At 42.9% G+C, this 12,760-nt stretch overlaps 1 protein-coding gene across 3 annotated transcripts in view; it reads left to right on the top strand.

The window, feature by feature from the left end:
- Positions 1-12,760, top strand: part of LOC137602731 (plexin-A1-like) — a 402,183-nt gene that overhangs the window by 312,191 nt on the left and 77,232 nt on the right. For all 3 annotated transcript variants that reach the window (XM_068325725.1, XM_068325707.1, XM_068325716.1), the window contains exon 18: positions 10,332-10,568. In XM_068325725.1, the coding sequence (XP_068181826.1) occupies positions 10,332-10,568 (237 nt within the window). The remainder of the gene's footprint in view (positions 1-10,331; positions 10,569-12,760) is intronic.

The following is a 12,760-nucleotide window of genomic DNA, read 5'->3' as shown; positions in this document are numbered from 1 at the left end:
CCAATGACCCTATATCCACTTCACTGACTATGTACTAACCACCGCAGGGATACCTAAAAAGACCTGTGTGTTTTGTTTTGTTTTTGTTGTTGTTGTTTTTTTTCCCAGATATTCTAACTCAGTTGTTTAGCCATTCAAATGTGGCTCTTGTCAGTCCTCACACTTGACATTTATCCTGCTTCCAACATGTCAAGTTCAGAACAAAATCTCTAAATCTATTTGCTGCCTGGCATACCCCACCCACTGACAGGTGCCATGATGAAAAGACAACTCACACAGACTTCAATTGTCAGCATAGTGTTATGGTTGACTGGTATACCATACGTTCATACTTATGTAGTGCACACAAGAACTGTACAATATTTTCAGATACATCCCTCCACACCTGCGTACATTCTTGAATACATTAGACTGTCTGCTGAAGGTGGCAGACAGTCTGTCTCCATGTGTTTCTCACATCTTCTGTCTCCACAGCTGTATTTTCAAATATCTTCTGTTACCTCAGGCCTCTTTTTAAATATCGCCCCACACCACATAAGTGTTTGTGTCACCAACAAAGAGAGACAATGTGTGTGTGTGTGTGTGTGTGTGTGTGTGTGTGTGTGTGTGTGTGTGTGTGTGTGTGTGTGTGTGTGTGTGTGTGTGTGTGTGCGTGTGTGCGCACACATATGTGTGTGTGTGTCTGTGCATAAAGGCTCAGTTTAGCGATGAAAGTGAAAGAAAATTGCATTATCTGAACCTCTGTTTGAATAATTGAAGCAGTAAATCAATTCTATAGTTAATGTTCACAAACTACTTTGAGTTTAACTTCTTCAGTTATCAGAGGCAAGAAAATGCAATACCAAAGCACAACGGACGAGCGAGTACACCACTATCCGTATCTGTTCAACCAACTAGATTATCTGTATCTGTATTACTCGGATGGCCGGGGCTTAAACCGGAAGTGGGTTTGGTTTGACCTGAAATGGATGGGGCTTAAATCACTACATTATTGTAAGTCTAAAATTGATATGGACTGATCACAAGTTGCTATATTTCAGTCAGTCAAAGTCAGCTTTATTGTCAAATGTACCATATATGCACGACATACAGCACAGATGAAATTACAGTCCTCTCTGACCCACGGTAGACAGTACAACAGGCAGTACAACACAGGTAATACAACACGGGACAACACAGACAGTACAACACAGGCAGGACAACACAGGCAGTACATCAGACAGTACAGCACGAAGTATAAGACGAAACACAACGGATGGTTAACATCTCTATACACTCTAATCCAGGTCGCCCGCAGCGACCACATCAGTCGCCCGTATGCCAGTTAAAAAAATAGCACTAATTACAAATTAGCTCTGTCTAAAATTGTATTTAATTGTGTTGCTATTCTTTTTTAATTACATTTATAGCGATATAAATTTAAACGAATACATAAAAACGTTTAAAAAAAGTATATCATAAAAAAAAGTTTAATATATGAGCTCTTACATAGTATGGGTCGGAGGTCAGTCTAGTGCGCATGACAAACCAGCTTTGCTGAGAGGAGCTTGTGAGCGCTGCAAAGATTAGGAGACGAATGCGGTTTCTACCCACAAAAATATGGGAGAAAAAAGGAAGAAAACTTATGATTTTCACAGTGAATGGGAGGAAGAGTTCTTTTTTACTAACGTGAAAGAAAACTGTGTGTGTATCAGTTGCGGTGCGACTGTGGCGACGGCTAAGCGGCACAACGTGGAGAGACACTTCACTACATGCCACAAAAGCTACCATGCTAACTACCCACCAGGCAGCGCACTACTGATGGAAAAAGCCTGCAAGTTAAAGGCAGCTTTGGGCAAACGGCAGTCTTTTTTTACGAGGCCGGTGAAAAACTCTCAAAAAGCAACCGAGGCGTCATTAAGAGCTACACATTTTTTGATAAAGAAGAAGAAGGTGTTCTCAGACGGGGAGGTTTTCAAAGAAGCAATGATGATTATTGCGAACACTGTACTTAAAGACGAGAAGAATGGCACTGATATCCTCTCCACTCTCTTCGATGTCCAGTTGGGGGCTAGCACGATGGCTAAAAGAGTGTGTGCTATGTCTGGGAACTTGACAGAGCAGCTGGACCGGGATTTGGCAAGGTGCAGCTGGTTTAGCATCCAGTGCGACGAGTCTGTGGACAACAGCAGTACTGCACAGCTAATGATCTTTATTCGGATGGTATTTGATGATTTCTCCACTATAGAAGAACTCCTGACACTACTGCCCCTGAAGACAACTACGAGGGGAGTTGACATTTATAACACGGTAAAGAGTCTTTTTGTGGAGAAAAAAGTACCACTGCAAAAGCTGGTATCGGTGACTACAGACGGAGCTCCTGCTATGACCGGCCGGCATGCAGGATTCATCGCACACTGTAAAGGTGACACAGACTTCCCACCATTTCTGCATTACCACTGCATCATTCACTAGCAGGCGCAAAGTGACCGGCTTTGAGCATGTGATGACTCCCGTCGTGATGATCATAAACGGTATCCACTCCAAAGCGAAACAGCACAGGAGATTCAAGGTGCTATTGGAGGAGCTGTCAGCTGAATATGGTGACCTGTTATTGCACATAGAAATCCGATGGTTGAGCAGGGGACGGATTTTGCAACATTTTTTGTCGCTTTTAGGTTAAATCAGAGAGTTCATGCAGTCCAAAGGTGAAGACACCTCTCTGCTGGAGGACACTGAGTGGATACTTGACCTTGCATTTTTAACTGACATCACTGGGAAACTAAAACTTTTGAATTGTGAGCTGCAAGGCAAAGGTAAGACTGTTGCTGACATGATAAGTTCTGTCAATGCATTTAAAGCCAAGATGAGTATTTTCTCCATGAATTTACAGAGGAAAAATGTGCTGCACTTTCCCTCTCTGCAGTCAGTGCTGAAAGACAATGCTTCTGCATCTGAGACTTTTGACAAAGCTGCAGAAAAGTATTCTCAAGTCATTAACAGACTTGAGCAAGAATTTGAAAACAGGTTTTGTGACTTTGATCAGCTTGAGCCATGTGTGTCATTCATTTCCAACCCTTTCATGCAAGTGGATACAACATGCATGGCTGAGAAACTAAGTGCAACCTTCAACTTGGATGTGGGACAGGTGGAGATTGAAATTGACATTGCAAAATGACCTCCACCTCAAAGCCAACCAGGCCGCATCAAACTTTTGGTACCTTGCAGACACTGGAAAGTACAGTGGTGTATGCACAGCAGCCCATGAAGGTTGCCAGCATGTTTGCTTCAACCTATCTGTGAGAATCAGCCTTTTCTGACATGAACTTCATTAAGAACAAACACAGAACCCGCCTCACCGATGCACATCTGCAAGAGTCACTCAGAGTTGCAGTGTCAACTTACATCCCATATTACAGTACACTGGTGAAGAGCATGCAATGCCAGGCTTCCCACTAACAAAGAAACAAATGTCAGATGTTGTTGGTGGCAACATGTCAGTGCCATGACGAAGATAAAATTCAAATATTCAAAAACTGTTACAGATGTGTTACTAAGTGTAACAGACGTGGTGATTTGTTTTAATGGCTGCAAATATTGTGATTAGTACAGATATGATAAGATTTATTTTAAAAGGAGTCGATTTTTGGTAAATCTTACATAATTGATAATTTGTACAAACATGGTTCAGAGTTTGATCTGATAAAAAACTGTTAGTGGCTAGTAAAAAATAAAAAAGATTTCCTACAAAATGTTGTGGAAGTGATCATTTTAAATTAAAACAATTGGAAATTGCATTTTGAAATGTATCTGTTTCCTACCTTGTTTAATCATCCTGTTTAATTATTGCGATGGATCATAAACGATCAGTGTCTTCACATAGAATATCATTAATAATAATATAAAATCAAAGGTATACTGTGTAACTTTATTATTTCAGAAGTGTATTATCAAAGTGGTAGCCCTTTGCATTATTCAGTGCCCTTGAAGTAGCTCTCAGTTTCAAAAAGGTTGGTGACCCCTGCTCTAATCTCATAGGGGAAGTGACGTGTGCGCAGTCCCTGAGTTGACGGGGGAAGGGAGAGATAGGTAGTCAGGTGCTGGGGAAGGGGCAGAGCAGGTTGTGGGTAGAGTTCAGAGCTGTGGCAGGGGGCAGAGCAGGGAGGGAGACCGCCTCCTGAAAGAAACTGTCCTTGAGCCTGGTGGTTCTGGCCCGCAGACTCTGCAGTCTCCTACCTATGGCAGCAGGTTGAAAAGGCTGTGAGAGGGGTGGGTGGGATCACCTGCAATGCTGAATGCTTTGCGGGTCAGGCGGGTGTTATAAATGTCTGTGAGGGAAGGGAGAGAGACACCAGTGATCTTTTCAGCTGCTCTCACGATGCGCTGCAGGGTCTTGCGGCAGGAAACAGTGCAGGTGCCGTACCACACGATGATGCAGCTGGTCAGGATGCTCTCGATGGTGCCTCTGTAGAAAGTCAGCATGATGGGGAGTGGGGCTCTTGCTCTCCTCGGTTTGTGGAGGAAGTAGAGGCGTTGTTGGGCTTTTTTGACCAGCGATGCGGTGTTCCGGTCCCAGGACAGGTCCTCGGAGATGTGCACACCCAGGAACTTGGTGCTGCTGACCCTTTCCACTGCAGCACCATTGATAGTTAGTGGAGCATGCTGGGTGCGTGCTCTCCTGAAGTCCACAACAATCTCCTTTGTCTTCTCCACATTCAGATGGAGATTGTTGTCCTTGCACCACGTAGCCAGGAGGCCCACCTCATTTCTGTAGGCTGTCTCATCGTTGTTGTTGATGAAACCCACCACAGTCGTGTCATCTGCAAACTTGACGAAGAGGTTGGAGCTGAAAGTTGGTGTGCAGTCGTGGGTCAACAGAGTGAAGAGGAGGGGGCTCAGAACACATCCTTGGGGGGCTCCCATGTTCAGCGTGATGGTGCTGGAGGTGTTGTTACCAACTCGAACTGCCTGTGGTCTCCCTGTCAGGAAGTCCAGCAGCCAGAAGCATATGGAGGTGTTGAGTCCAAGCTGGTCTAGTTTATTTATTGTTTTTAAAAAAAAAATATTTACAGAACAGCTAAATTTGAGATTCAAATCAATGTTTTTGATCACAAAAGTAAGAGAACTATCGATGCATGCGTATGTGCAAGAAAAAAACAACAAGAAAGTTCACCAGGTAACCAAAGACCGAAATAGAGGCAAGCTGAAGAAAACCTAAGAAGAAAGACGTGAGGAACAGTGAAGCTACCAACAGAGAGATCAGTAATTGTCTGGGTGTGCCGTAGAGAGTGGGACAGGGACAATCTCCACTCTAACTGCAGTCTGTATGGAGGGGCGGGAAGTACGTGTGACTGGCCAATCCCAGAGCGTGAAAACAGTCAAGATGATTTTCCTTCAGTCCGATCACAAGTAGTAACGGGTTTTATTTGTATCGTACTCATGTTCGTCGAAAATGTGTTATCCGTAGCGGATACTCGTATGAAACGAGTATCCGGCTCAACCCTATAAAGCACATAAATGGTAATTGAAGTAAACAGCCCACAAAATACATCACACACAGCCCTTCAGTTAGGTGTTATACGTAATGAACAATTCTACTGAGTTGTTGCTCATTTGATGAAAGATTACTCATACCTAACTGATAGCCATTTTCGAAAGTATATTATACAAAATGTTTTCAATACATGATTTTACCTTACAGAAAACCTTTCCTATTTACTTCAGCAGCGTGCGGAGACTTGCTTGAAATAAGTAATTAGTCTCAATGGAAAAATAGCAGAGCATTTTTGTTGTCTTATCAGATAAGAAAATATGAAACCCACAAATAAACATGTAATTTTGCTTTTTCTATATATTATTTTTCTTCCTCTGGTTAATAACATGGTTGCACAAATGGGAGTGTGTGGAGTCAAGTGAGATGAAATCATATGCCAGTAAATCAGTTTACTGGATTATAAGACACACATTTAATGAATTGTTCCTTTCATAATTCAGTTCATATATAAGGCGCACGGGATTATAGGGTGCATTTAATAAAAAAATAAAACTAATTAAAAGAACTAGCGGCTGTAGTTGCGCTATCCACAACTAGGTAGGTATTATAATTTAGATTTAGCATTCATGACTGTCTGACTAGGGCGACACAGTGGCGCAGTGGTTAGCGCTGTCGCCTCACAACACGGCGGACCCGGGTTCCAGTCCCACTCTGTGCGGAGTTTGCATGCTCTCCCCATGTCTGCGTGGGTTCTCTCCGGGTTCTCCGGCTTCCTCCCACCTCCAAAAGCATGCACTTCAGGTTGATTGGCTGGTCCCAAATTGCCCGTAGGAGTGAGTGTGTGTGTGAGTGGTTGTATGTCTTTGTGTGTGGCTCCGCGGTGCACTGGCGTCGTGCCCTGAGTGTCTCACGCCCTATGCCACTGGGATATGCTCCAGCTCCCCGTGACCCGCTGCGGCGGATGTAGCGGTGGTAATATGAAAATGACTGACTGATTGACTGTCTGAGTACCTTTAATCAAGAGTGAACGGCCCCTATTGTTATGTCGATTAGGCCATTTTGAGGCCCCGTCCACACGATGCCGGAACTTTTTGAAAACGCAACTTTTTTGTTGCGTTTATGACTTCCGTCCACAGGATGCCGGAACTTTTGCGCCTTCCGTCCACATGACAACGCAGATATCCTGAACGAAAACGCAACTTTTTGAAAACGCTGACTGAGGTGGATTTTTTGAAAAACACTGGGTCTGCGTTGTTGTGTGGACAGTGTATCCGCAACTTTTTAAAAACACTGACGTCTTGCTTGCGACGAAAACTGCTGTGACGTCATATTTATGGGCCTGTGTATACAAACATGATAGATGTATGAACCTTGTTGATGACAGCATTCTTGCAGGCGTTTTGTGACAACAAAACACAGAGGATTCCTATTGGATAAAATTTGACTCAATACTGCCACCACATGGTTTGGCATGCTTATAGCCATCTTTGAAAACGCACTGATGCGTTTACGTGTGGATGGAGATTTTTTTTTTAAATGCTTCCGTGTGGATGTGAGTCGTTTTCAAAAAGTTGCGTTTTCAAAAAAATCCGTCATCGTGTGGACGGGGCCTGAGCCTTGTCAAGTAAAGCCTGATCACTTGCCTGATAACTTGCCATCACTTTGCCATCTTAGAATGAAGTCAAGTTTTTTCCTTAGTTGCTGAGATTTACTGATAAAAGTACTTCAAAATGCTGCAGTAGAAAAGTATCTAAAAACATAGTCATATTACATTTTATTTCTATAGCGCCAAATCCTAACAGTCATCTCATGGATCTTTCCATATAGAGCTGGTCTAAAGAAGTTTCTCAAGCTTATTTACAGAAAGCCAACTCATACCTAACTGATAGCCAGAATTATCCAGGCGTAAGCAGTTGAGAGGAAAAGAGCAGAGCCAATTCTCACGTCGAATACACAAGCCTAAACTGCGCCCCCCACCCCCCCACCTCACACACACACACACACACACACACACACAAACACAGAAGTTACGAGTTACGTGTTGTTTCAGGTATCAACTACATTTGCAAATCAATTGTAGCACACCAGGCACCTTTGTCTAGCAGTGACTCTGCTCTTGAAATTTCATTAAAGGCTGGAAGTTCAGCTTTGACGGTCATTCATTCACCTTTTTCTTTTTTTTTATACGGTATACTGATTTCAATCCCCTCAGGGAAATTAGTGGCACAGTCTAGTGGAGATCATGCATATGTACTGTATGGGTGTACAGGCTCTGAACACACAAACACACACATGTATGCATGCAGGGGAGGTAGAGAGGCGGGCAGCTCCTTCGTGGTGTGCCCAAACGAGCAACTTGTAAGGGGGACGGCGCCTTGTTCAAAGGCGCCTCGGCAGTGCTTCGGAGGTGAGCTGACACCTCCCACTATCAATTCAGCTCCCAGTGTTTTTTGGGCGGGAGCAGAAATCGAACTGCTGATTTTGAAAATTGGATGACCCACTCTACCGCATGCTCTAACACTGAGCCACCGCCGCCACATTTATGCCAGTTTCTCGGTGTGTTTCTGCTGACTTATAGAATGTACCATCACTAGATACCAGATTAGAGCACTGACACTCGACAATGGCATTTTTTAGACCAATTGAGTTTAAAGTGGGTTATTTCCGGCCGCACAGTGGTTGGGAAATACTGAGATAAATCAGTCAGTCAAACTTTATTGACAGAATTGTTGAAAATTCCTTATGTTTTGCTACGTTATTGTGAGGTTTATTTTTAGTCGGGCACCGGTGCTCTCTGCAGGCTGGTCTCCGGTCACAGGGCAGGTCAGCGAGAGCTGGCACTTTGGTGATGCCCCCTCACTACCAAAGTCAAGGGGCTTAGTCCGGCCAGACTATTGGCCAGAGTGCCTTCTGAGGGCGCCCCCTGGTGGCGTTGTGCGACATGACTGTCGGCTTTTTTTCAATCTTGTTTTTAACCAATATTAATGTTAATATTAATCCATATACAGGTAGTCGCCGACTTACGACCGCGATTGGGACCGACAGATCGGTCGTAACTCGACTTGGTCGTAAATCGACTCTTACGTAAAAATTAAATCCAGCAGCGCTGGTTCTTGGCTGGGGGTCGTCCGGATCGTCAGCTGGGGCAGCGTGTGGGTTGGTGGGAGCGGGAGACGATCTTTTCATAATCATTGTGAGCTTTGTCTGAATTGTTCGTTTCTTTTTCTCCTCATAAATTTCACGATATGGACGGAAAGCGTCGTTTGCCATCCGTTCAATCCTTGCAAATGTTTCTATGTTCTATGTGCATTTCTTCAAAGTGTGCACAGAGTTTATTTAACAGGGAAAAGCCTTCTGACAAGCCTTTGGTGAACATTGTTTCTGTTTCCTCCTCTTCTTTCTCTGCTTCTCTTCTCTCTTCTTCTTCCACTCTTTCTCTTCCAGCGCGATCAGTTCTTCATACAGCGCAATCTTTCGTGAGTTCTCCAAGGAGAGGTTTTTTGCCAGTTTCACTATTTTCTCCCGAATCTGATCAAGTTCTTCGTCACTTTCAAATCCAGCAGAAGAGTTCACGTAACGCTTAACAGTTTTTCCATACGTCATTCATACATTTCTCCGTCACAGCCTCCTAAGCAGCCCAGCCCATCAGTAGTGGGCTGGGCTATTGATCTCAGTGTGACTGAACAGCGTGTGTGCGCCGTGGGGACTGAAGAGAGCGCGGGAGTCTCAGAGCGTGAGTACTGTGGCTGGAGGGACTGCCCCGCCCTACCCGGACATTGTGGTCGTAAAGTCGATCGGTCGTAAGTTGCACAGGTCGTAAGTCGGCGACTACCTGTATAGGGCGCATCGGATTATAAGGCACACTGCAGGTTTATGAGAAAATCATAAATTTGCAGTTTATCAGATAAAGAATTAACAAACAAACATCACTAACAGATTGAATGTCTACACTAGTGTCAAAAAAAAGCAAAAAATCAACAACAGCTGACTTGACTTGTGACATCAGCATAAATCTTCACTCACTGTGGGCGCCAACGGTATCTGGTTCCTTCAGTGCATGTGCATTCCCCACCAGCCAAGTCAGTGACTGTTCCCACTGAGGATTTCTACTGACAGATTGCTATTCTGCTGCTCCTCAACTATTCTCTTCTGTGCTCAAAAAAGTAATGATCCTCAAGCACTTTTGTATGCTTTGTACATTTAAACAAACACAACATCATGTAATTTACAAATAAAATTTGGTGATGCGACAGCAAGGTGGCGCAGTGGGTAGCGTTGTAGCTGTACAGCAAAGTGGTTTCTGGTTTGTGTCCTGCTCTTTGTCTGTGTGTACTCTCGGGGTTTTCCGGCTTCCTCCCACCTCCAAGATCAAGCACTTCAGGCAAATCGGTCGGCTTTAAATTGCTGGAAGGTGTGAGTGTGTGCGTGTGTGCTTGTTTGTCTAAATGTGGCTCTGAGGAGCACTGGCATCACGCCCAGGGTTTCCCCTGCCTCATGCCCACGGTGGGCTGGGATAGGCTCCATCACCCGCGATCCGCAACAGCGGATGAAGTGGATCATGATGATGAATGAATGAATTTGGTGGTTTACCATAAATCGCAGATACTGTATTTAATAATGATTTTTTAAGGTAATAAAATACATAATTATTGTTATTTAGGGTAAAATTACGGAAACTTGATTTTATTTTATTTTTCAATTTGATTTTTTTGGGGAAACCAACGTATAATATAAGAAAGACATAACTCAAAAATATATCTGTATGTAGGTTTTTGTCCTTCCATCTCCTTTTACAGAAAATGCTCTTTGTCAAATACAAGCCCTAATTTGTATCTTGTGTCCTTATTTACTTTGTCAGAACTGTACTGTGTACAACAACTCAGTCATGGTGTGCCTGGCTCCATCAGTGGCTAATTCAGAGCTGGGTTTCTCTGAGACCGGCACAGGCCCAGAAGAGATTGGGTTCTACATGGACAACGTGAATGCTCTGGTGGTGGTGAATGAGACCTTCAGCTACTACCCCGACCCCGTATTTGAACCGCTGAGTCCATCTGGAATACTGGAGCTCAAACCCACGTCGCCACTCATACTGAAGGTCAGAGAAAAGGAAGCATCATGCATGGACATCTGTTTATTTCAGCTCTCCACATACCTTTCCATTTGTTAATCTTCATAAAATGTACCTTAAGCCATATTCAAATGAATGATCTTTTTATTTTGTTCAGGGGGTTGGCTTTTGGAATTGTGATTTTGTTAGAAATGCTTAACTAGCCTAGCAATTTGATTTAACTTACTCTTGATTGATAACTGATTGAATTTGAACATCATATATGCTTAGTAGCTATTCAGTATCCATCAGGCCAGATTATATTTTCCATCCAACCCGGAGACAACCCACACAGACACGAGGACAACATACAAACTCCACAGGGGAAAGGACTCAAAACTTTGAGGCAATAACACTACCCACTGTACCACTTTGCTGCCCACATTGAATTTTAGGCTTAAAAAATAGGCTTATTTTGTTGGTGGTTGTGTTTGAATTAAAAAAAAACAAACAACGTAACAGATCATCCTACCAGTACAGTGTTAACTAAGCATTAGGTGACGAGTACACTAGGACACATATGACAAAAAGTTGAGTGTTAGCCATCTTAGAACCCACACAGATCGCAGCAAAGTTGCATTCCTAATAACTTATGATGCATATATGGTTACAACATCATTCAATCAGGATGCAATATGGTACAGTACAATACAACAGTACACCAATTATGATGTGGCAACAATATAAGGACTATACAACAATATGTGGTTACATAGTGGTGCGGTACACCTGTCAAACGGTAACGCAGGTGTCCTAAGGCGAGCTCAGGGAGGACAGAAACCTCCCGTGGAGCAGAAGGGCAAAAGCTCGCTTGATCTTGATTTTCAGTATGAATACAGACTGTGAAAGCGGGGCCTCACGATCCTTCTGAATTTTTGGTTTTTAAGCAAAAGGTGTCAGAAAAGCTACCACAGGGATAACTGGCTTGTGCCAGCCAAGTGTTCATAGCAACATTGCTTTTTTGATCCTTCGATGTCGGCTCATCCTATCATTGTGAAGCAGAGTTCACCAAGCGTTGGATTGTTCACCCACTAATTGGGAACGTGAGCTGGGTTAAGACCGTCGTGAGACAGGTTAGTTTTACCCTACTGATGATGTGTTGTTGCAATAGTAATCCTATTGCAATAGTAAACATATAGGTTTTTTTATGTATACATAAAAAAAGACTATATGTCTACAATTCTGTACAATTATTACATATCATACTCCTGTAGCCTCAAGCCCAAAGAGTCTGTCATACCATGCTGACAATATGCCTTCTAATATAGCTGATAGAATAAAGTGCTAATCCTTTGGTCAACCCTATGCACCCTCTATTTCTATAACACATCTGATAAACTCACAACTCACACAAACTTTCGAAATGGTTCTTCCACTTAGCCAACTTTTTGCTAACATACTTAACCCATCAATTATCACCTTTGAGATAATTAGGGCGAGCTTGATAATTCTAAACCTGATTGAAAATGGCAGAAAGGGATGGTACTCTAAGGAATCTGAATTTATGTTGATTGGACCAGGAAATTCTGAACAAACTGCCTACAACTTAGCTGGTATGAGAACTGTTATAAATTGTATTTCCCCTTTCATGGTGAATTACATAGCCTACGGGACAGCCAGCCTGATGATCGGATAGCTAACAGTGCCGTGAAGTTTGCGTCTTATGTGAGAGCAGCAAAAACACACTGTTAATCCTTTTCTGACACGCTTGCCATTTGATGAAAGGTGAAACAAAGCTTTTTTTTTTTTTCCCTGACACTGATTTTTAGTAAATATAAATGCTTGGTGGCTATAGTACATTTATTGCAATTCACAACATATGTGTTCCCCATTCTAAATAGTTTATGAGAACTGATAATTCAGCTAGTGCTAGATGTTTTTTCCTCACAAGGTTTTTCCAATTTCAGATTGACTGCAAGTCTTGAACTTATTGAACCTATCTTCTGTTAATAAAAGCTAAGCCGACAGATGCCCATATTCATTAAGATTTTTTTTCCGCAACTGAAAAAAAAAATGGTTCCAAGGTCTCTCTCAGGGAAACAACAATTTGCCATTTCATAACTGAAACCTGAAAGCAAATGTTCACACTTTCCAAGTCCAATTTCTATTCCTCTAGCTAACACTAAGTTATTTGACAGCCGTCTTCTTTTGCGGCCTCGAGCCCTGTTAAATAACAGCTC

This window comes from Antennarius striatus, chromosome 2 (genome assembly GCF_040054535.1).
Source record: "Antennarius striatus isolate MH-2024 chromosome 2, ASM4005453v1, whole genome shotgun sequence".
Taxonomy (NCBI): domain Eukaryota; kingdom Metazoa; phylum Chordata; class Actinopteri; order Lophiiformes; family Antennariidae; genus Antennarius; species Antennarius striatus.
The sequence above is the reverse complement of the archived record's forward strand: the minus strand, read 5'-3'. Positions and strand labels throughout refer to the sequence as shown.